Source organism: Excalfactoria chinensis, chromosome 25, assembly GCF_039878825.1.
Source record: "Excalfactoria chinensis isolate bCotChi1 chromosome 25, bCotChi1.hap2, whole genome shotgun sequence".
Taxonomy (NCBI): domain Eukaryota; kingdom Metazoa; phylum Chordata; class Aves; order Galliformes; family Phasianidae; genus Excalfactoria; species Excalfactoria chinensis.
The window spans coordinates 317,697-342,061 of record NC_092849.1 but is presented as its reverse complement, the minus strand read 5'-3'; the positions used below and the strand labels follow the sequence as shown (position 1 = coordinate 342,061).

Sequence of the window (24,365 nt, the reverse complement as noted above, 5' to 3'; positions counted from 1 at the left end):
ACTGCAAGCATCCCCACTAAAGGGAAATCAAGTACAGCACTGCAAGTCGCTTAGATAAGTTTTCCCTTACTGAGAGCACTCCAGCACATTTCCTGTCCCCACACCACTCCTCAAGCTCATCACCAGCCTTAGTTCTTTCATCCACCACAAGGCAAATTAGAGAGGCAGCTGAAAAGGAGATCCATGCAGAGACTTGCAGGGTCAGGGAATGGAATTATTGAAGTTCAGCATCTTATTTAAGAATACACTATTTATTCCTACAGCAGAAGCCATGGAAATAACTTACAGCAAAACATTATTGATTCAAATAATGGAGTAAGAACCTAGAAATGGAAGAGCCATGCACATAATTACAGCACCCAGTAAAAGCTCACACCAGTCGTCAACAAAGTAGAGCTGATTCCCAGGCATACCGAAGGAGGACATCTTTCACACTCTCCCCTCCCCATTGAGAAGACTGAAAGAGCAAGTTTAGTTGGCACATGGTCTCTGCCTAAAGCTCTGATAGTTAGAGAAAAGGTACAGCCCAAAACAGCCCCACTCTTCTTGCACAAATGATTTTGAAGTTTCCAGGTACCATTAAGAGCAGCTACACTTTAACTGACACCGCAGAGCTGGGCTGTGAAATAGCATCTACTGCTCAGTAGAGCAGACCTCTCCAAGTAGAGCAATGTGAGCATGCTAAGGCTCAGTGCTTGTCATGAGAGGCAGTGCCTGCAGCTGGGGACAGAAGACATCAAGTTTAATCACAACGTATTCAGAGATGAAAGGGTCAAATGCTTGGGAAACCCATTACAACACTTCCCACTACACTCACCCACTCGGAGACCCTGTGCGAGGACCTTCCACAGACAGGGGCCGTTCCTGTCCAGTTTCTGTTCAGAGATGCTCAGTGCAAGTAGGAAGTGCACTGTCAAAGCTGAAACTGTCCTCAGCTCACCCCACACCTGTCTGTCTCATCCACCAAGCAGCACTCCTCATAGCATTTATCTTATTCTTTGCTTTGTGCTGTAATCAGCAAGTCCTGGGAAAGACACAGCGCTCCCCTTCCAGGCATGGCAACAGGACAAAACTAAATGGACTCTGAACACACAAAGGCTTTCCTTTACATTATTTAGAATCTTTTGTTTTCTGAACAAACATCGCTGTAAAAAAAAAAAAAAAAAAAAAAAAAAAAAAAAAAAAAAAAGTAGAAATATGTTTATTATCCCTTTGCAGTCACCACCAGATGAGCTGGAGATATGACATAGTTTAAAGTGTGTTTAAATAGTTTAAGTATAAACATAGTCTGTACTCTGCAAAGGCTTTAAGCACTGTGTTCTCTGCATCTCCCATAGCAGAGGTCCAACATATGCATATGGGCAGGACCTGAAAAGTCCCATTTCCACACTACAGTGAAGGACTGTAACCATCACTTCTATTCAGTGTTTTGCTGCAGTATGTTCTTGCTTAAATAAGAGGCTTCTCAGTGACCTGAACAGACAGACATACAGACAGACACACACAAACATGCACACACTCTCTCTCTCTTCCCTTATCGCTGTATAAATATAGAAGCCTCGTCTGTTTTCTGGATGCTCTCCTGCTGCTGCATTCTCTCCCTCCCCCTCCTTCACTTTGGTGAATACCTGCGATTTTGTTTCTACTGTAGATTTCTCACAGCAACATTCTGTAGTCCCAGATATAACACAGTCCCCTACATTTGCAGCCCTGCACAGAACTGTGTGGCTCTGGCTTAATGTTTCAGCCACTCAGCAAAATTTGGTTTGCAAATAGGAAGGAAGGATTTTGCTGCTGTTTGCAGCACTGTGGCTCAAAACACAACACAGTTCATCTGAGAAAGGAAATGGGAATTTTCAGATAGCTCTGCTGTGTGGAACTGTCCCTTTATAGAGAGACGTCAGCAATCTCTCTGTGACCAGAAGGATACCTTCTGCACACCTCAGATTTGAAAGAGACTATTCAGTCCAGGGGTGGTGCTTTTAGAGCCCACCCTGATGGCATTCTGAGAGCTGGAAGTGATGGTTGCTACAAATATATAAGTAGGACAGAGAACCCAGAAATCTCAGCAATCCTTGACCCATTCTTTCATCACACCTCCAGTGATGCTGCATCTTCCCAGACCAGCAAAGAGACCGTACATTTCTGAAGAACACTGACATACTTAGGCAATTAAAATGAATTAGCATCATTCAGACCAAACTTCTAATTTTAGATCTCTGTTAATCTGCTTTCCTTTGAGCTCAAATCTAGCCTGCTGTACCTCAGCTGCAGCACAATAGAAACAGCTTCTTATCATGAACAAAGCGAGCTGCACGTGCTGCTCAGGTCTGTCACAGAAGGCACTGCCCTTGGCCTCATCCCCTGCACATAGGAATTGGTCTGCTTGGGCAGACACTTGGGGTGCTCTGCACTGCACAAGGGTCCAGGTACAGAGAACAGGGTGCAGTTAAAAGACCTTGCTTCAGAAATCGATTTTGGAATGCTGCAAGGTTTAGAATGTTGCTTGCCTTGTCCCAGTATCTCGATATCCGGAGAGTTCACCAAGCATACATGGATACCTTTATTACCTGAATAATTTAAGAACCTGCAGAGCAGCAGTGTGCAATGGCACCAGCTTTATCTGTGTGCCTCCTCCCCCCACAGATGTGTGCCTGCAGCAGCAGAGGTTGCTCCGACCTCCCATCCTTTCCTTCCAGATGCCTACATTCAGCTCATGTTTTACACGCCAGCCTCTCCCCCTCCCATCACCAGTGCTGCAGTTCCTTGTCTGGAAATGTCAGGAAAGGACAGATGCACAGTCTCTGAAATGCCTTGCTAGCTCAGCAGTGTACATGCTGTTCTTCATTTACAACTGACTTGAGTTTTTGCGCACAACTGCTTACTGGGAAAGCAATCAAACACGGTCCATTATATATCAGCTCCCTTTGCCTGAGCACCATATCCGCCAAAGGCCAAGGTGGGCGGTGAGAGAAGTAAAAGGAACTGCTACCAAATACGTGTTCTGATTTTTCTAACTGGGCCATCTGAAAGATCTCTTGGGCTGTGCCCATTGCAACATCACGTGCTCAGCCACAAGCTCCTATAGCCTCTCTGCTGTGGAGGAGCACGGAGAGAAGTCTAATGTCTGCACTGCCATTTTGCTTTCTGCACATAAATACACCACGCCGCGTCCTCTGCCATCTCTCCCTCATACTTAATGTTATCATTGGGAAGAAAATCCAAATGTTAGGAGGACAGATGCTCCCATTATAACCAGTGTACACTGCATTACAACCTAATGGAAGAAATGCTAGAGGTTGTGAATGGCAGCAAGTGAAACTGGACAGAGTTTAGTCAAAAGTAAGTCTTCCTGCTGACTCCATACCAGAAAGAAACAGAGACACGGAGAGAGCTGGAAGGGAAGCCCCCGTGGGTGCTCTCACAGAGCTGCTGGCAGAGAAGCCCAGAACAGCGCTGATGCTTTCTCTAATCCTGACAGCTTTTCCATCCGCACAGCACTCCAGTGGCAGGTCAGATAAACAGCATCAGAGGGAACCGTCATCATACACAGCCCCCATCCTTCCCAACCCAGCCTAAAACACAAGCTAAATATTTATTATGCTTCTACAAAGTCTGAATCTCCTCACGGTGCAGCCAGCTGATGTAATCCTCCCCAGATCCTGACAGGACTTGCTTCCCCAACAACCTTGACAGTGTTCAGAGGGTCACAGTTACCTTCTTGTCACATAAATCAATTCCTCGTTGGCACGCTGGGCAGACAGAGGCGGGGATGCAAATCCTCCACCACTGCGACATCAGTCAGTGCATTGGATCACCTTAAAGGAGCTCAGTTTTGCCCCAGTCTATCAGTAGCTGCATATACAAAACACTTTCCCAGCTTGACACCCTGGACATTTATAGCAGAAAAGATTCATCTTTGCACTACTGTCTTCAGCCTCGCACACACACAGGACACAGAAAGATTTAAGATGGTGCTGTGATTTGCAAAGTCCTTTTCTAAGCCTAGATAACAGCTAGATGGCTAATGACTGTGCCCATTCCTAGAAACACACTCCAATTCTTTGCCTACATGCTACCCCAGTTACGTTCAGAGTGGTGCCTCCTTGGCTCTCAAAGGCTTTGGTTGCCCCGATGCTCTGTGCCCCTCCTCACTTCCACTGCACAGCAGCATCAAGTTTCAGGCAGAAGGTACAGCGGAGTTTCTTCTGACTCTTTCTGTGATGTATTTCAGGTAAAGAGCACTGAAGTATTTCCTGCAGCAGCACGTAGAAGAACCTCTGCCCCAAGTGCAGGTGCTATTTGATAACAAGGAGACAGATGCCTTCAAACTAGTCTGTTTTGCTTCCTGGAAATGGGCAACTAGAAAAACAGCCAGAAGTTTTGTACAAAAAGATTCTTATTAGGAAATGTTTTCCTTTAGCATTCAAGTCTGTATTGTGTGAGATACTGTACAAATTCAGACTGAGAGACTGTCCTAGCCTTGGACAATTGCAAGCCAAAGGAAACAGACAGCAGTGAAAGAGAAAATAAGTGGCTTGATTCTCCTTGTTCAAAACAAACAAAAAAGGAGCAAATAGAGGCCCAAGCAAAACTTACTCTGAACGTACTGAGGATGCATCAGAGAACACACAACATACACAGCAACACAAAAGTGGCTGGAAATGCTGCAGAATGCAAACCGCTTGTGCCCCAAGACATAGAAAGCATCAGCTTGCATTGGATAAGAAGGAACTTGTTCTGTGGCCATCATCTCCTTCCTCTGGCTATCTCCACTGCTTTGTTAGCACCTTTTAGGATGACTGGTTGCCCCTATGCTATTGACACAAAGAAAGTGAATTGCAGCAGTGCATGGTGGGCTCAGATATCTGTCTATAGATCAGAACATAGGCATACAGCGCTGTGCAAACACAAGGCAAAGTCTCTGCCCACAGGAGCCTGTGTTTGCATATAAAGCAAGAGACAACCAGCTGGCACATGTGGAGAAGAAGAAGGATCCAGTAACACAACAGTGTTTTCAGTCCACAGTGATGAACAGTGTGAGAGTATTTTGACAGAGAGGCCTCCTGTATGGACATTTGGTAAGCTGCATGCAGACTTTCAAGGCACCAGCCAGGCATCCAAGCCATCATGGAGACCCCCTCAAGCAGCTACTGCAAAACAGAATGAGAAACTCCAACATGTTCTGGTAGCCCTCACTGTGGTGCCAACAGAGACTTGTACAATAAACTGCCACCACTGCAGACACTCAGGCGGTGGGAAGTAAGGGATAAGAAGAATTTTCCTATAGCAAAATCTCCTTGTTCGGAATAGAACTCCTTAACTGCCTTCTGATAGCATAAGAGACAAGCTGCTCTGTAGAACAGTAAAAGGCCCTGCAGGGAAAAGCTGTGAGCCTGCATGCAGTAAGCAGTTATCACTGAAGAAAGCAGTGTTTAACTTGCCAGTGTGGTAGTTGAAAGGCCCCATACCCAGTGCCAAGCTGCTGTCTGTAGACTTTATATCTGTGCTGAATGTGTTTGCTGCTCTCTCCAAATTCACTGTTCTCTGCAAACATAGAGCCCTCCTGGGCTGCTCTGGTCAGACATCCCAGTCCTCAGCCCCATGCAGAAGCATCCCTCACCCCAGCTTTGGTCCCAGAAGAAATGGAGGGCAAGCAGGGGCTGTGAGGAAGCTCAGCCTCCCTTCCCAAAGTGTATTCCCTGGGCATAATGCTTGGGAAGGGAAAGCTGAAGCTCAGGTGCTCTGCAGTGTGCCAGAATCCTGCTGAATTCCCTAAGACCTTGCACCATGCCCCCCATGCTGTGACAGTCCTGAGCAGTGCACCGCAATGCTTACAGCTGCAAGATCTGTTTCATCTCAGGGAAGCAGAGCTCCTGGGCTTATTTAAGGGAGTTTCGCCAACTCCATTGCTTATGTCACTGTCTTGGCAGCAAGCATAACTCAAGTCACTCACAAAGAGCTGACAAGAAGGTCCCCCCTGGTCCTTTCCACCTGAGGAAACCCAGACACTTTACAGAGACCTTTGGATTCCCCAGTCCATCACTGAGACACACTGACACTGTGACTCATGGTGAGGGGCAGAAGGAAACAGGATGGTTTTCTCAAAGCCACAAGGTGAGCCTTCACTCCAAAAAGACATGAATGAAACTGGGATTCCAGTGCCCAGGACTAGCCCAGACTGCCTGAATGGACAGCTGTCTGGCAGTGGGGCAGGAAGAATTAAACTCTGAGGGCTGCTCAGCAGTGCCTGCTCTGCCCCCTCAGCAGGACATAGTGCAGAAGCAGCTATTGACACATTCTAAGCAACAGAAGTCTGCTGTAAACCTCTTGCTCACAGGAGACAAGCAGAAGTCTCAAATTATTTTGCTAAATACAGGAGAGAAGCCCATTAAGATGTCTCTGTATTGCAACCTGCTCTCACACATACCCTGGATTACCCTTGGTGTCACCTCATTCCTCATAGCCTCTCTGCATTGGTGTATAGCACAGACATCAGGCCCTGTTGTGAGAAGAACAAGAGATCTTCAAGGGGCAGCAAAGCAATCTTTGCCATACATCTGCTCCTGTGGAAAGCTGGCAGCAAGAAAAAACTGACAGTGGCTTCCCAGAACAGAGCTACAGCTCAGAACAGCTTGCAGAGCCAAGGCTATAGCATGTTGATGTCTGCAGAGAGGAAAAGGCACCTTTTCTTGCTCCTGGCCCTCTACGTGCCGGTGGCCAGCGAGTGTGATGCCTTTGCTGGCAGGGATGATTTACATCCCCCTCACCAAGGCCGCCTGTGCTACGCAGCAGCAGCAGAGCACTCCCTGCACAAAGCTGCTCCTTCTCCCCAGGTAGCCTGCTGTCACTGTACCCTGGGTGCAATGTCCTGCCAGAAGCAGGACACAGAGAGAATACTAGAGACATTCTGCACTGGGAAAAGGGGTAGGTGTTGCCTGCTGCTCTGCAACTCTGCGAGACTGCATGAAGCTGAAAGACAGAAAATGCATCCCAGAGATCAAATCCATTACTGACATATGTCGAAAGGGCTTGGAAATGGGCTGCGTGAGAATTCGATGCTTAGACAAACCCTCTACTTCCTCTCTCCCTTCACCCTCCTTTTTTCTACCCCCATCCCTACACTGTCAGGATAAACAGCAGAATCCCGGCCCCAAAAGTTATCTTCTGTTGGGTAGGGACTGTTTCTTGTGCAGAGAGCACATGGATTTGTACTGGGAACTGAGTGCCCCTCATCATCTCCCCCCTCCAAAAGCAAACAGCACTGACTGCCACAAGCACAGGCATCTGAATATAGGGCTGCTTACCCCAGCATCACTGACCTTTTTCTTCCGGTCCCGAGAGCGGTTCCTGCGCTTGCGATTGGATTCTTCCTTCTCCTTCTGCTCCTGTAGAGCCTGAGCCTCAATGTCTTTGATTTTCTTCAGCTGCTTTGCTGCTTGAGCCATGGCTGGTCAGACTGCAGCTGCTCCAGAGCTCACAGTGGCACTTTCCACACAGCACACTCTTGTTCCTGGCCAGGAAGGTCCCTTTCCAGCTCAAATGCTGCCGACCCAGATGGATGTGAAAGCAGTAACGAGAGGAAGATAGAAAGCAGACAACAAGCCCCAAAGGACAGACAGTGTCTCCAGCTGATTGCTAGATGAAGTCCAGAACACCTTTATAAAGCGTTAATAATCCCAAATCCAGCTGTTCCAGAGGTTGTGTGCACCATTGCAGCAGCCCCTGACTGCACTGGCACATCATGCAGAACCCTCCTGATGGGACAGGGCACCAGGCTGTTCTGTGCTCGCTTCCTCACTGCCTCTCCTGCAGTATGAGAAGAGATGCAGGCAGCTAGCCATAGGAAGAAAAATAACTCTCAGCAATTAATGCATGATGACAGCAGAGAAGCAGAGGAAAAGGAGGCTGGTGCATTTCATCTCGACTTCTGTTCTCTCCATAGCAATACATTGAAAGCAGTAACCTGCATGTAGTCAGTCGGTGGATCTACCACTGCAGTGCTGCTGAGGCAGGCACATATTCCAGTCTCTGATTCCCTCAGTCACTCTGTGCAGCGGGCGATGCGGCTGGTTGTGATTCCAGCTCCTTTCAGGGGGAGCAGTAGGCGATCGCTGCGTTGCTTAGAAGGCAGGCAGCATCCCTGCTCAGCAAGCAGTCAATACTGCAAAGGCTGTGCCAAATGCTGGAGCAAAGTGAAGCTTAACAGCATCCTTTTCTGCCCACATCTCTCCACTGAGTGAACAGCGACAGGAGGGGAGGGATCTTGGCTGTGAATGGGAGACAGAAACCAGAGGCTCAGTTTGCTCCTTGACTACACAGCTGTAGAAAAGCAAACCAGAGACCCCAGCTCCTGCCCCACTCAGGCATCACCAGAGGATCCTTGGTCATGGCAATCACCTCTTCTCTGTGCACATCGGTCCATTTCACCTGCAGCCACCTTTCCAAAGCACAACAAACCACGGGCTGGAAATCAGATGTGTAGCCCAGAGATGTAATGTTTGTTCCTTCGGATTGCATCAGTGCAGGAGGGGTCTGGAAACAAACTGGGGTCTGCACTTTTATCAGCTCAATTCTCTGCTCTCCCTCTGCCCCAAAATGTCACCCATCTGCACTGCATCCCAGAGCACCGGGAGCATTATCTGCCCTACATATGCTGCAGGTTTCTGGCATAGCTCACCCTATTTTAGACAGAAAGGTCCCTTTTGTGTCAGAAGATGGGGAAGCAGGGTTTAATGTCTATTCCTTAGCAACTACTTGACAGTCACTTACAGGTTATTTAGAGTGATGGGAAGCTGAGAAATGCAAAATTAACTGTAGATAATGTAGGTCACTTTTCTGGCTAAGTTTTCCTGCATTTCTTTTCCCTTTGAAGTCCTCCTTATTATCTTGCTTTATCCACAGAACAAGAAGAGTCCAAACAACAGAAAACAGCTCAGTGTATCACAGCTTCTTTCAGACTGTGATGGGTGAGAACACAGATAAGGTTTATGGGGTCCTAATAAAATCTGAGAACAGGAAACCATCACATTTTACAAGTATTTTCCAAGAGCAGCTTTAGTTCTTTGATATTTACCCATCTCGAGAAACACAGCTCTCAGGTTTAGATAGAGCTACGCATCTTATACATCTTATGAATACATGTATAAAAAAACACAACATAGAATTAAACAGAAACCACCCAGCACAACACTCCATAGACAGGAGATGCCACGTGCACAGCTGGTCAGAGGCACCCTATTTAAAATAACTAAAAACCTATACTCTTTCCATTCAGTGTTGGAGCTTCCAGACAGTGCTTTCTCAGAACATCTCTCCCTTTCTGCCTCCTTTCTGCTTGGACTCATCCAGCCCTGCACAGCATTTGTGCCAAAGGTTCCCAAGAACAGTGGTCATGTTTGCTAACACACCAAGGTGTCTTACAGCTGGATGCACAGGGAGATCACCAAGGGCATCTGTGATGGCCTCTACAGGGACTATTTCCAGTTCTCCTTTGTCCTCAGAGTTTCTACAGTCACCTGCTGACTTCTTTCTGCCTGTGCCAGGGCAGGTCTGAGTGCTTGCTGAGGACCAAGCTCTGCAGTTTGCTTTGATTTCAACAGCACGCTCTCTTAATACAAACCAAGAGGGGACAAGGACAGTCCCAGAGTAACCGCAGTCTTGCTACACTAGGATGCAAAAAATGACCACGGACATTGAATTTGAAATGTCTACTTTGAATGCTGACAGCATCATTTAAGAGTCCACGTTAACTGGAACTCGTTCTCTCTGCTATACACATGAGGTTGTCCTCCTCAGAGGCTTACAAATGTCACATTCCAAGTTGTGAAGCATTTGCCCTGGGTTGATGTTGAGCTTTTATTGCGCTGGTGTGTGGTGTATGGTTGGTAAAAAGTGACCATGGAGATCTGCTATACATGAGGAAGAGCTCATCTTCGTCAGCGTTCTTGCTGTTTCAGAATGGAGGCAGGACTCTGTTCAGGGGCAGCAAGAAATGGATGGACCCTTTATTCAGTCACCACTTCAACTCTTTTTTTTTTTATCCAACTCTGATTTTTCTCTCCTTTGAATGACTTGCTGAGGAAATACAAAGAAGAAATCACTCCATGGACCATATTCTTGTTGCTGCTTGTTCCTAGTGGAGAAATACAACAGCACTTCAAAATGGAGAAATGGAAGGTGACAGTAAACAGACCTCCTCCTCCAGCTGAAAGATACCACCTCTGTGTACACAGCACAACACTATAAAAGACTTTAAAGAGCCTTATTTAATTATTTGATACAGAGCACTGTATTTAACATTTTTTCCTTGAAAACAGAGTATCTCTACTGTATCTCTGGTACCTTGGTAACAGATCGGGATTCTACCATATCAGACAAATGGCAATCATCAACAACAGTCCCTGTTGCAAAGAGCTCACGGGATAAAGGGTTTGGCAAGGGAAAGCAAGGAGAACCCTTAAGAAAGTGGTTGCACAAATGAACAAGGCTACTAAGTGTCAGTTCAACACACAGAGCCATCCTGCAGAACAGAACCCCACGTGAAGGAAGTACAGAAACAAAGTCCTGTTTGCCTACAAGGTGTTTCCAGGAATGAAGCATAGCTGGAGTCCTGCTCTGCTCTCAGTGAAGAACAGCTCATGGAAATCGTTGTTCTTCGTATTAGAGGCAATAGGATTTTACATTCAAACTCCAATTTCAAGGAGCTGTTTTCAGCCAAACTCTTCTGGTTGACAATCTGCAAAGATGAAGGATGCTGCAGGCCACACCTCAGCTGCTGTAAACCAAGCCTTGCTCAGTCCATCTGCATTCCCTGCTGCTGCAGAGGGAGGATCTCAGCACAGATCTCTCTCACTGAGTCAGGAACTCAATTTAAACTGTTCTGTTCTTTTGATCTTTTCTTACCTGTCTCACACTGATGAGCTCTCAAAGCCTTTCAGTTCACCTCTTTGAAACCCTTGAAATCTTCAAGGCCAAAGCTTGTATGTTGCCGTGTGTTGCTTCCAACATATGCAGCCTTACACGTTGTGTTGGTAACAGACATTTTGGTCCACATAACAGCTAATTTTGAGCAAATCTGTCACTACTGAATGGAACTGTTCTGTGTTCACAGCACGACACCTGGCAGTGGCAGTGCAGAGCAGGCAGTAGCAGCTGCTCACGCCATGCTGTAAGATGCTGGTGGTTCTTGTACTGCCTGATTTAAAACCCATTTTAGCATGGCAGCTCTCCAAACCCAAACCAAACCAAACCCAAACCCAAACACTCACCTCGGTAAGCCTTCACAGACAGTAGGATTTCGATATTGACTCCCAAACGTGGCTATCATCAAATCAAGCATTGAAAAGATCTCTGACAAAGAACTGAAGGGCATTTCAAAGCAGCATACATGACCACCATTTGGCACCAGGGCATTAGATGAAGGCTGAGATTCGCCCTACCCATCAGCTTATGATGGGAGGATCTCACTACAGGAGAGATGCACGACCTCATTTCATGGCAGTGATTTGCCACCATCAGTCTGGATTCTGGAGCTACCTAAATCAACACAATGATGTTTTGGTCCAATCACTCAGCATGTAAACTGCAGAAGTCAAAGCTGGTCCGAAGTAGTGGAGCACATCCAGCTGTTCTCCATTAGTGTTTTACTTTCAAAACCTGCATTGCATATAAAAAATGAGAACGTTTCTGAAAATTGGAGACAAATAAAAGCAGAACAGAGCGGGCTGCCCCGAGCATCGCAAACAGCAGCGGCCGTCTGTCCTCACACAGCCAGACCTGCAAACTTGGGAACAACGTGCCCGAGAAGCGTCAGCCTAAATGCAGCATCGCCAGCAAAAAGAGACGTTTCAACCTGCGCGAGGACTGCAAACTGCCGTTCAAAAGGAAGCTCGTGCTTCTCAGGGCGCTTCTCGCTTTTCAGCAGCACCCGGCCTGCCCTTCGCATGCAGACGGGCGGAGGCCGCAGGTTGCAGCAGCGCAGCTCTGCAGCTCTGGAGCTCTGCTGCCGCCTGGCGCAGCCGCAGCGCTTCGGTTCAGCTTCACGCCACCCTCAGGGAGAGGAATAGAGGACAAACAGGGAACCGCGTTCTCAGGATAGAGATAGGAACGGAGCTCGGTGCTCACGTGGAAGAAAAAAAGAATCCACGAGCACAACAGACATCCAAAATGGCTCAACATAATTTATTTTTTATGTTAAAATGTACAGAGTTCTTTTGAAAGTACTTGCTAGAAAGGGGAAAAAAAAGTGATATTACATACAAGTAGAGGAAGGGAGACCATCCAGCCAGGAGCATGACATGGAGAATTCCAAAGGCATCCAGGCACCCCCTTCCCCTTAGCTTACAAGTCACCATGAACGAAGTACAAAGAGATTACAAAACAGGAAAAGCAAATATAAACAGACAGGAATAAACTCAGCGTCATTTGTACATGCGGCTTTTAGAGGCATCTGGAGCTCCTATTCACACACTCTAGAGATCTCTTTAAAGAGAACATTTGTTTTTTTTGTTTTTTTTTTCTTTCTTAAAATAGTTTTTAATATTCTACAACAAAGATAAAAAATTTTGAAGATGGAATGAAATGAAAAAGCTCTTATTTTAAAAGGCATCAAAGTCACTAACAGTGAGATTTCTTTAATTTCTTTTAGAAGATTACCCAAGTTATCTTGCTAAAAATACATTTATTTCTTTTCTTTTTCTTTTTTTTTTTTTTTTTAAACAGAAGTGAAAAAAATGGTAGGTACCAATATTACTGTGTTTGGATAATTTCTTTTTATATATAGAAAAGAACTTCTTTTTCTACAATAGTTCTACAGTCACAAAGGTTGTGGAAAAGGGAGCTGCCCAATTGATTAAAAAATAAAATACAAACCCAAAGCAAACAGAACAGCAAACAAATGGAATTCGTGGCCCTCGTCTCAACAGCTTCTCCTCCTGTCTCAGATCCATTCCACCCCACCGCCCAGCCCAGCAGCCAGGAAGCAGCAGCGCAGCTGGAGGTGCAGGGAGGGCAGCACAGCGTGCTTCCTTACGTGGGTTATTTGGAACTGGAATTGTACGTACAGAGAAATGAGTCTTACACAGCCTCGTACGTGCTCAGAACTAAACAGGAAAAACAAAGAAAAAAGAGATAAAAGGAAGTCCTTTGAATTCTGCCTTTTATGGTTAGCAGTTATTGGAAGAAAGTCCATTTTAGTGCATACAAAGAAACCCAACTTGTAGATTCTTTTTTTTTTCTTTTTGTTTTTTAAAGAAATAAGAAATTAGTCTTATTAACGTGTATTTCTGCTTCATATACAATAAAAAAAAAAAAAAAAGGTCTCTACATGAAGGGGTGTCCCTTTTGGAGCTGGGTGACGTGTGACGTGCCAGCAGGTGCTGTCTCTATCAGAGCAGTACAGCCAAAAGAAAAACACAGACTGGATTATGCGGTAATAAACAGCAAAATCCTGCCACCTGCATCCTGCTGCGGTGTCTGGACTGTTTCACTCCTGTAAAACAGGCTGAGTCCCTTTGTTTCCCCACACGAGATCCAAAGCGATTCTGACAAAATGGTCTCAAACAGTGGAAGAATCAGGGAAACATTCAGCATATCTGATTCCCCCCCTAACAGTGGCACGTTCAGCATCTGCTTGTGCCATACCAGGAATGGAAGAGCAACAAGGACACCACAAGGCTCTCACCGAGTCACTTAACACACATTTTTATCTTGCAAGATAATGGAAGTATAGAGACTAAGAGGCAGATCGCTGGAATCAGATGCTTTTGAGCTCAGACTGCTCAAAGGTTCAGAACAAGACCCTCAGCATTTCCAAGTACACACTAAAGCAGAATTTGGGATCTCAGAGTTGTGGTTGACTTGCAGTTCACCAGAAGAGCCTGCAACCCTTTTTTTTCTGTCCAGCAATCATCCTACCCTCCTCATGACTGCATGATGGCTACGAACAGCTCATAGATGCTTCCAGTAGTTCAGAGTGACAACGTGTGCACGTGCAGACGTGCATGCCTGGGTTGTAAATGGGATCATTTTAAAAGTACATTATACTTTCAGAATGAAACATACAATTTCAATTAACTCATCTACAAAAAACACCAATGTGAATAGTTTGTTTACATGTCTCCAAATTTTACTGAAGGCGAGAGTCAGGAAAAGTTCAAAGATAAACTGTTTTTCCTGACTTGCAGAAATAAACAGCTTCATTTATCCTCTGTGTCCCCTTCCACTTCTCCCAATAAGTGCCTCCTGCTAGAAGTAGAACATTCTAAGTGGGGCTTGGAGGGGCGGGTTGTTACTCTTTGAGATGTCAGACATTTTACATTACTGCAGCGCTAAAGAAATGCATACGGAGGGACAGGGGGGAGGGAGGAGGACATACATCTGAAAACAAAATTAGATGATTTCACCATTACACATATTCTGTCCACATGGTCAGCAAAGTAAGGCTCTTTTTAAATTATGAAAACATTTTGTGCATGTTTTCCCTCTAAAAAACATCTGTAAATGATTTCAGCTGTAAAATGTTTCAGGATTGTAAAGAAAACAACCCCTCTTCCCCTTCCCCACCCCCCGGAAAAAAAAAAAAAACACAAACAAAAACAAACAGGAAAAAAAAAAAAAAGAAACCCAGAAAACCAACAACAACAAAAACCACCAAGCTTCCTAAAAAATAAAATAAACCAAAGAAAATCCCTCTAAATCTACAGCAATATTTTAACTGGAAAAAGGTCCGTTTTCTCTGGTTCGTCAGTATAAAAGGTTCCTTTATTTATATATTTAAGTTTTTTGGATGCAAGCTTATCTTGCTCATCTTCTCATGTACGGTCCATTGAGAGACTGCTTGGGCACCCCAGCAGCATTCATGTAGCTGTGATGGGAGGGGCCAGTGTACATCATGTTTCCGTGAGGATTTGGCTGCATAGGCTGCTGGGTATAGGCCTGGCTCCCCATCATTCCCATCTGCATCTGCATAGGATACTGTGCTGTCTGGTTCATGTAGGCAGGGTTACTATGGTAACTGCTGTTCATCATGGGTTGTGTCATTCTGTAGCTGTTCATGGCATTAAGGGTGTTCATATTCATGGAATTAACATTGTATGGGGTGGTTGGCATTAGGTTGACCCCCATGTTCATACCTCGCTGAACAGCCAACGTACGAGGGCCAGCCTGCATGGCAACAGCAGGTGGGCTGCGGCCATAGAGTTGCTGCTGGTGTGCGGTTGCAGAGGGCAGGGGTGCTGATTTAGAGCGAATTGAAATGTGCCCCTTGACTGGCATTTGCCCCTGCAACCTCTGTGTATGTGGAATGCCAATATTGGTAGCAGACATGTTACACTGAAGCAGAGGTGACGTGAGGTTCATGGTGGTGGATGCCAAGTTTGGTGGGGGTGTCATGGTGGCTTGTGCTTGTGGTGTGCCTGCTAAAGGATGAGAGGGAGCTAGCTGAGCCAATCCTGTGTTGGACAGAGAAACACTGGTTGCATAGGAAGTCACAGCAGGAGAATGGCTATAAGGCATGGCATGAGGGTCCATAATGGTGTTTGTCAGCTGCTGCAACTTGGCTAAACTGAACGTGGCCGATGGTTGTGAATAGCTCCCAGCCCCAAAATCCCCTGGAATCCTCTCATAGATACTTATGTTACCAGTGGTTCCAGACTCAGGTATCTCCATGATCATAGGTGCTGGGGTGAAGCTGTTGTTCATACTACACTGGGACAGTGGAGGTTGCTGCTGGGGTGGAGGTGGAGGCTGTGGCTGCTGTGACTGAGGCTGCTGCTGTTGAGGCTGCGCTGCTGGCTGCTGGTTACTTGGAGGTCTTTCTATGACGCAGCTCTGAGGTGACTTGATATTACAGTTTGCTGCAGGCTGGACAGTGCTTTGCTGCATCATGCTGCAACTGCTGCCAATGTTTGCCATTTGCTGAGTGACAACACAACTGTTCTGCGTGAGGCTGCTGGAAGAAGACAGCCCCCCATAGGAACAGCTGCTCTGAGAAGAGTTATTTCCACAAATGCTGCCTCCCATAGTGGAGTCGTAGCTGCTTGGGTTTTCATAATTCTCTGTAGTGCTCTCAATGCTGCCAAGGTCACTGAAGCCACTATCCACCACCTGCTGAGAGTGGTCTGATACTGAAGGCACATCCATCATGGGGCTGGTCTCCATGTTCTGCATAGAGGGTGCGGACAGGGATCCTTGTTCAGGGCTTATCTGGGTGTAGCCGCTCTCCAGAGCAGGCACATTTGGGCTGCTGACAGAACGAACAGACTGGCTGGGGTGAGACTGAACAGAGGATATTGGACTGTTGTGTTCCGAGGCCTGGCAATCTTCAACCATTGATATCTGAGGATCCTCCTCAGTCTGGGTGTAACTCTGCAGAGTCTGACAAGCAGCAAGAGTCTCCTCACAGTCCTGGTAAGCGACATCATGTTCATTGCCTTCCTCCTGCGTCAAGGACTGGACTGCTTGAACAGTTTCGAGATCTAGTTCACTATGAGGAATCTCTTCCTCTTCTTTTAATTCAATCAAACCTTCTTTATTACTTGGATCTTCTTCACGATCATCTTCAGACCCAGGGACATGCTCTGAGCCCACTGATGTTTCATTGGAAGCCTGCTCTTCCTCAGAATCTGCCTCTGCTTCATCTTTTCCTTTTGCATCTTCTCTACTGCTTGGTATATTTGTTTCTAAAAAACATTCCTGAACATCAGGTTCCTCCTTCACCCCTTCTCTTACAGGCTGTTCCTCCAATTCTTTTTTCTTCACAGACTCCAGATGACCATCATCTTCATCATCAGCATCATGGTCCTCATTTTGATTTGCCACTGCTGCAATTTCATCATCTTCCTCATGGTCCTGCTCAGGTTCATCTAGCTCTTGCTGCTCTTCTTCTGATTGCCTTTGCTCTTCTAATACTTGTGGTTTCTCCTCCACCTCCTCTTCTATTTCAGGCTCTTTAACTTCAGGCACTGGACTACTGCTGCTGTCCACTGGAGAAACTGCTCTTACTTCACTGCTGGCTGCATCTTCCTCTTCTCCCTCTCCAACCTCTTCTGCTTCCATAGTCACATCTTCCTCTTTCCTTTCCTCATTAAGAGGCAGCTCTTCTTTTTGCTCAACACCTTCCTCTTTATCTGAAATTTTGGACTTACGCCCTGTTTTTGAATTAGCTATCACTGCATCAATTCCCTCTCCCTGAACTGAAGGTGGCACTTTGTCCCGGTTCAGTTTAAACCCTGGTTTTCGGCCAGGTCTCTTCTTCCAATGGACTGGTTTTCGGCTTTTGCCTTTTGGCCATCCCTTCTTCTTTTTCATGGGTGTAGAAGTATCTGGATCAAGTGAAGAATCATTTGCTTCACACTTTCTCAGCATAGATAATGGTTTCAAAGTTGGAGTATCTAAAAACACAAAGAGAAAAATGCTGTTCACCCTGAGCATTCATGGAAACTTTACCAAGCATTCTATCATATATACCAACTTAGATTTCTAGTTTAGGAAGTTATTGCAAAGGGTAGTAAGAAAGATCAAGGTCTGCTCATCAGCAGTTGCAAAGCATACTACACTTCCAAAGAGCAATGCTTTCAAGATTTTACATGGTCAAACACCCGAGTCTTTAATAAACAAGTCAAATTAAACATGAGGCTACGTTATAATAAAAGTTATGCTTCCGTTTAGATCTGTATTTGGTGCATCTGCTGCAGTAGCGACATATTTTTACCTTGTCACAGCTTACATTTTTGAATGCCTACAGAAATACACGAATGACTGAACTTGGCTGTTTTTATCCTAAGAAAACACTTAATGGAATCAAAATTCCTCTCTCATCTGACTTTTGCTGGATGAAATATTACTTTCTATTTCAGTAGCTTTTCAAATACTGTAACAGTTCCACAGCCTATACTATCAGAAACTGATGTTTAACGAATTTACCAAACACTGCAAGGCCTCCCCCTTAGTAATTCTGTTTTGAACCTGTCAATTACAATCAACAGTCAGTGGCATTTCAATCAACTGCTGAAAAATTCCTGCACTGACATTAGTCAATATTCACACTTTATCACCTGAATTTTGGTTGTCAGACACTCAGTCTTCTTAATCTGCTTTTGCTTTAGTTTTTATTTTATCTGCTGGACAGAGAATCATTCTTACCAATTAACAGTTCTCACATAAGGTAAACAAAAGTAGTAAGTTGCTCTTGCCTCTGCTTATAATCCAAGTTGACTGTATTCTTTGAATCTATCATAATAGAAAATTTGTTTCAGTGCCTTTATTAACCCACGACTGTTCTTTGAAATATTTCAATTTGCTGATTCTCTTATCAAGTGTGAATAACAATAAGGACAGCAGCAGCAGCTTCACCAAAGATGACAAGGCATCTCTGTTCCACTTGAAATTTCCCCATTCATATACTTAAGGGTCATCCAAATCTTTGAGCTAGAATACCATGCTCACTTGATTACTAGACATGAACTACAAATACTTCCTCACAGACTATGTATGCCACTGAGATGTCCTTCCCTTCATTTACCAAATCCTTTCTTTCGTCAGCTGCAACACAGTTTCTTTAATATTCACCCAGAAAACAGTAAACGAACTCGAAAGACCAACTCAGTTCCATTCTAGGCATTTTCCAAAGAGAGCTGTTGTAAATTCCCAGTTATGCAAAGAATTCAAAAGGTAACACTAAATGTGTTCCTAGTAATAAAAAAGTTCATCTTAAGAACCAATAATACGTCAGCTGAGTTACTCTTGCCCTTGGTGTTCAACTTTAACCCTGCGATTCTGGATGTGAACAGCGTTTGGCGTCTCCAGAAGTTACTCAATCCACTTACAAATAAGTTCATCCATGGTAAGCCACTTTTTTTTTTTCTAAGGTTTCAAAGATGCTATTTATTCAAAGTTAGATATCCACTAAAAAATGACATTAAACGAATTCTGACAGGTACTTATCTTCAATACCTCTGACCAAAAGCATACTAGAAAAAATTCTGAGTATGAGAAATGAGCTTAAACACTGAGTTCAAAATTTAACAACCCCTTTAAGTCATCCATCAAAAAATACCCTGAATGTGAATAAGGGAAAGAAAGGATCTGCCAGATGAGACGAGGTTGGAGAAGAAAATGCTTCTTTCATAGTACTTGTTAAAGCATTAACATTGAAAACATTCCAAATAAATAAATAAATAGAATCCATGTCTTTAAAAACCCATAGAATCTATTTCTCTTCTTCTTTTACATTTCCTATCTTCTAAAAGAGATTAGCTTTTACTAGTTCTTTTGTAAAGACCCTGTACTTTTATCTGTACTGTCCTTGACTTAACAACTCTAAAGAGGAAAAAAAGTAAATGATTTTATGACGGTGGGCTTTCCATAGAGTAATTTAATATTAAACGTGTCCTGTTCTGGTCTTTCCAGTGCATGAAAGATGTGGATGTACTGGAGAGAGTCCAGCAAACAGCTACAGAAATGACTAAGATGACATCTCTCCTATAAGGAAAGCTTGAGAGAACAGGGACTACAGAAGGTTCAGGAGGATCTTAATAGGCACAGATACCTGAAAAGGGGCAACAAAGAGCATGGAACAAGGCTCTTTTCAGTGGTGCCTAACCAAGCTTTTAAAGCTTACCACCAAACATACCATTATTGTCATCAGACTCCTCCTCATCTTTGGACTTCCTCTTAGAAGAGGCTCTGTTCCTGAGGGTGTCTTGTGGGGCTAAGTGCTGAAAGTATCCACTGGACAAAAGTTCATTCTCCTCATCTTCCTCATCCTCTTCTTCCTCTTCCTCCTCCTCAATTTCGAATGTAGGCTCTAAACGGGGCATTGGTCGTTCAGCATCTGAGTCCTCAAATGGTTCATCCAGCACTTCTGTGGTCTCTGAGATTGTTTCAGTAACAACACTGCTGTTGTGGTGCTTACGCTTGCGCACTCTCCTCTTCCGATGAAGAACTGGCTTCTGAGAAAAGATGGTGGGAGAAGAGAAGATGTTTTACTGACTACAGAAATAGCACACTTAAAATAAAAAACATGAACAGCTGAGTTTTACTTCTTAATGCAGCATCCATAGGATTTTCTTATTCATGTTGACAGGACTGACTCCTCTATGGTTAACCATTTCAAAGACTTTATGCTGTGATTTTAGTTGTTTAGATAGTATTTGTATTTTCAATGCTTCTTTTAAAAGTAGTAGCATATCTATTTTTATTTTGAATGAATAAAACTTCAATAACCAAGCCAGAAAACAGCAAAAGCACAAGGAAAAATTGGGAAAAAAAATTACCTCTGATCTAACAAAAAAGACCACTAACTGTAAGAGAACAGCACTCTCCAGAGTTCCATCATACTGACCAGATGCTACCTGTACATTTGATACTTATATCATGAATTGCCCTGCCCCTCAAAACGCCACCAGCATACTGATAAAACAGGCTGCATAACACAGTCAGAGACAACAAGAAGAAATAAAGCACAGACCTTTCGTTTTAACGTTGGTTTGGTAAGAACAGGAGGAGAGTTTGATCGGGGACTCACAGGGTCATCATCTTCCTCCTCACTGCTCTCACTAAAACACCTCAGAAGTGCCCTATCGCTATCGCTGTAGCAGTGGGGTAATCTTTCACAGTCCTCTGGGAACCTGTTCTTCAGTGGCTCTGTGTTCTTTTTCATCTGTCCTCTCCACCTTTCCACACCTTCACTATAATGCTGATGGGGAACAGCAGATTTTTCATTTTTGCCATACTGTGCTTGGGAAACCACGGACTTTTCCTCATCTTCAGCATAATGGCTTCTTGGGGTTGGAGACTTTTCCTCACATTCACACCTTTCCTGCAAGGCTGATGACTTTTCCTCACATTCACTGCACCGGCCTCGTGAAGCTGCTGATTTCTCCTCGCATTCGCTGCACTGTTCACCGGGAATGGCTGTTTTGTCTTCAATGGGCAATATTGGTTCCTTCTCACAAAAGGGTTCTCGAACTTTTTTGCCCTTGCGGTTCCATCGACCTCTTCGTGATGTTTGACTGTTTGCTGGAAGACTGTCCAGTGAAAAAACATGCTTGTTTGGCCGCGTGGAGTTGACGGGAGCAATGACATCCGGCTTTTTTTCATTCTTTGTTGGTGAATAGGGTTCTTGTTCTTTCTTCTCCCATGACACGGATTTTACCATCTAGTATAAATAAAAACAAGTTGATTTCATTCTTTCTATTTGCTGCAATGGAACCTTTTGAACAAGAAATTGCTAGACTGTAACAAGGACAACCTTTCAGAATCTCAGAACAATTGAATTGACCTGTACAAGGTTGTCACAGCACCCACTGTCTCTCCTTTCCCCCCCACTACACAGAAGTAACAGATTCACTCTTACACTGGACTCTGAGTCTTTATGATGTTCTTGCTCTTCATTTTCCCCATCTTCTGTCTCCTCTTCATCATCCTCAGACACAACAGAGTTGGAAACTATAACAGGTGTCCAACGCAGACACTCTGCATCCACATCTATTGGTCGAACATTATTTCTAAGCTTTGCCATGTGTTCTTGGATAAGCTTCTCTCGACGAATGATGACAAATCTAAACAATAATGACGCCGATTAACAACAGGATACACAATATACATGTTGTCATGTGGCACGAGTATAAAATAAGGTACTTTGAATCAATGTAATCTCAATGTAAGTAACTTAAGAAAGTTAAATTCAGCTGTCTGGGAGTAACATCACTAGTTATTTTTGTATCAAAGTAGAAAGTATCACAAAGTGCTCTAAAGTGAGCTTAACACAAACTAAGACTGAATATCACTCCGCTTCCAAAACAGCAACTGTCTGAATTAATAGTAATTCCCTGAATTTCATTTGACTGGTGCACTCCGCTGATCAAGTGAACTACCTCTATTCTATATCCAAACATCTAATTTCTCCCAGTGATCTAGCCTATTATCTAAACAAGTTAATGACACCTTGGATGAACACTGAAAAGGGGGAAACTTTTACTCAGTGTCAGGAAAATAGAACATATGTCTCCCTAGAGATCCTCTTTTGCTCCATTCATTGCAGAGGTTACTGATTACTTAGAAGGACTTCAAGAGAATGTGGCTAAGAGACCAGCTTGCTTTCTTTCGAAGATGCAGCTTACTTGGAAGTTTCACAGCTGCAGAGTTCCACAGCTAGTAATATGGTACAGTGTTGGCACTGAACAATTATTCCACCACAAGAAAGCATCACAGATCTCAGTAGACAATATTTGGACAACTAACTTTTAAGTAAAATTAAGCTTATTAGACACAGCTTGCCCCCAGACACTTCCTTTGAATACGTATCAGTCTAACTGGAAATGCAACAGAACTATGTACTCACTGATCACTACGGAAGTCAAGCATTCGGAGGTGATGCAGAGTGGAAGTGATATCTTGAGGGCAGATTCCAGTCAGCTTACTCAATTTCTTGATGCTTAACTGCTTGTCATGTTGATGATAAAGGCACTCCAATATTACGCTTTTCCAATAGGCCATATATGAGAGCCGCCCCAGGTCTGACAGAGGCTTCTCTGGTGATCCTGCTTGGCCCTCACGCTTTGAAAGCAGATAGCCTAAGGAAGCACAGGAAAAAAGCATTGATTTCTCAAGACAATTCACTCAGTTGCTTTGTTTAGGAGAACAACAGATTATATACACAAGGATTTTTTTAATTCTAAAACTATAATTAGGTAAGGAAAATTCTTCCTCAAGACAGTAACTTGAGCATTAGCACATCCACACAGAGGTCTGTGTCACCAAAATGAGAGGTATAGTTAGAACAGCAAGTTTTCCAGTGAACATATGGATTTCTGTAAGAATGTGAGAACATTCATAGAACATCCACTGCTGAAAAACAGCCATTTTTTTTGTTGCTCTTAAAACTAAATCAAAACCTAACTATGGCTACCTTTTGCTTAAGACACATTTAATTAATCAAGTTTCAACAGATTGCAGTTTTACAGTTTGCTTTCTGTATAAATAACTACATACACAAGGTAAGCTTCTGCAAAACCTCTATACTGACATGTGCCTGGAGTTTCCAGCTTATGGAAACAGGACACATGAGATAGAAGAAAAAAATATCAATTTTTCTTCAGAATTTAAGCCTACCAATTAAGAGCGCCAGTTAAGTTCAGATGACTGTAAACTTCAGTATCCCCTGAGATTTTTTTAAATTAAAAATAGATAAGCATCCTCTACTCAAAATAAGCTTCTCTTTAAAATGTGAAAAGAAAAAGAGTCAAAAAGCAAAACAAAATAAATTCTTACTGAAGTCGATGAGGAACCGGCCATAGCCCTTACGTTGGTACTGCGGAAGAATCATTATACAGGAAACGTTGTATTTCTGTTGGCAGTGTTTTTCCTGTTGAGGAAAAAAAGAATAAAGGTAGCACATTTTAAAAACAAAAGAACATAATAAATGCCAGATGTTATTCCACACAACTCCATAATTACTTTTAATGAAAACCGAGATAACTATGAAGCTTCTTCCAAGTCTGAAGTACTAAGATACTTGCCTTGGAAAAGTAACCAACAAGGTGACAACCCTTGACATCGTTCTGTGTCAGCACGTAGAAAAGAAATGGTTCCACATCATAATAAAGAGTCTTATGGTCCAGGAAGAGTTTGGCTAACAAGCACAAATTCTGGCAGTAGATAGTGCTGACATTGCCATCCACCTTAGAAAAATGAGGAAAAGTTATGTCACTCTATATGCTGGCATACGAGGAAATGCTTCATCTGGGTACCCGCATGCATTTGAAACACCTAACACAAAATGAAAGCTTCAAAGTTACAGGTACAATCTCATGAGATTTCAAATTTCACAGCATAAGGGCCCTGGCCAAGTCTGTTAGATTCATTAATTTAAAAGAGAACTTAAAACTCTTTTCTCAAAAATGTATATGCCTTTTCTTATGTATACAGACTGTTTATCCATTAAGAAAAGGTCAGCAACTGCTGCTTGCTTGTACCTCTTTACTCTCCGCATGTGAATGTTTAAAAACATGAAGATCTTGAGGGCTACAGAACACTTATCACACTACTGGATACTAAAAACTCTGCTTTAGAGGTAACAGTGAGAGGCTTAGTTTCTTAACTTACCTCAAAGACTGAAATATTGTTTTTTCTATAAATTTCATTGGCTGGAGGATGGAACCAGCCACATTTTTTCATATGCTGTTGGAGAATAGTTCTGCTTTTCATATACTTTAGACAGAATTCACAAAGGTACAGCTTGGGTAGCCTATAAGCAAAGGTAAAGAAAAATTGAAGACTGAAGAAAACGAATTTCATATGAAAATCCTCACTCCTGAAGATAAAAAACTTGATGAAAACAAAACCTATATATATAATCACAG

At 43.7% G+C, this 24,365-nt stretch overlaps 2 protein-coding genes across 7 annotated transcripts in view; both read right to left on the bottom strand.

The window, feature by feature from the left end:
• ANK1 (ankyrin 1) overlaps nucleotides 1-8,237 on the bottom strand; it is a 49,607-nt gene extending 41,370 nt beyond the window's left edge. For 4 of the 6 annotated variants that reach the window (XM_072357207.1, XM_072357209.1, XM_072357211.1 and 1 more), the window contains exon 1: nucleotides 7,308-7,591. In XM_072357207.1, coding sequence (XP_072213308.1) covers nucleotides 7,308-7,448 — 141 coding nt within the window. In that variant the 5' untranslated portion in view covers nucleotides 7,449-7,591. Of the gene's footprint in view, nucleotides 1-7,307 lie in introns of all 6 variants that reach the window. The other 2 variants (XM_072357212.1, XM_072357208.1) reach the window with 2 other exon arrangements.
• Nucleotides 8,238-12,527: 4,290 nt separating this feature from the next.
• Nucleotides 12,528-24,365, bottom strand: part of KAT6A (lysine acetyltransferase 6A) — a 28,844-nt gene continuing 17,006 nt past the window's right edge. Inside the window, exons 11-18 of the mRNA XM_072357224.1 lie at nucleotides 24,109-24,250; nucleotides 23,523-23,684; nucleotides 23,275-23,368; nucleotides 22,346-22,577; nucleotides 21,359-21,563; nucleotides 20,471-21,160; nucleotides 19,634-19,952; nucleotides 12,528-17,393 (exon numbers count right to left, since the gene is read on the bottom strand). Coding sequence (XP_072213325.1) covers nucleotides 14,806-17,393; nucleotides 19,634-19,952; nucleotides 20,471-21,160; nucleotides 21,359-21,563; nucleotides 22,346-22,577; nucleotides 23,275-23,368; nucleotides 23,523-23,684; nucleotides 24,109-24,250 — 4,432 coding nt within the window. The 3' untranslated portion in view covers nucleotides 12,528-14,805. The remainder of the gene's footprint in view (nucleotides 17,394-19,633; nucleotides 19,953-20,470; nucleotides 21,161-21,358; nucleotides 21,564-22,345; nucleotides 22,578-23,274; nucleotides 23,369-23,522; nucleotides 23,685-24,108; nucleotides 24,251-24,365) is intronic.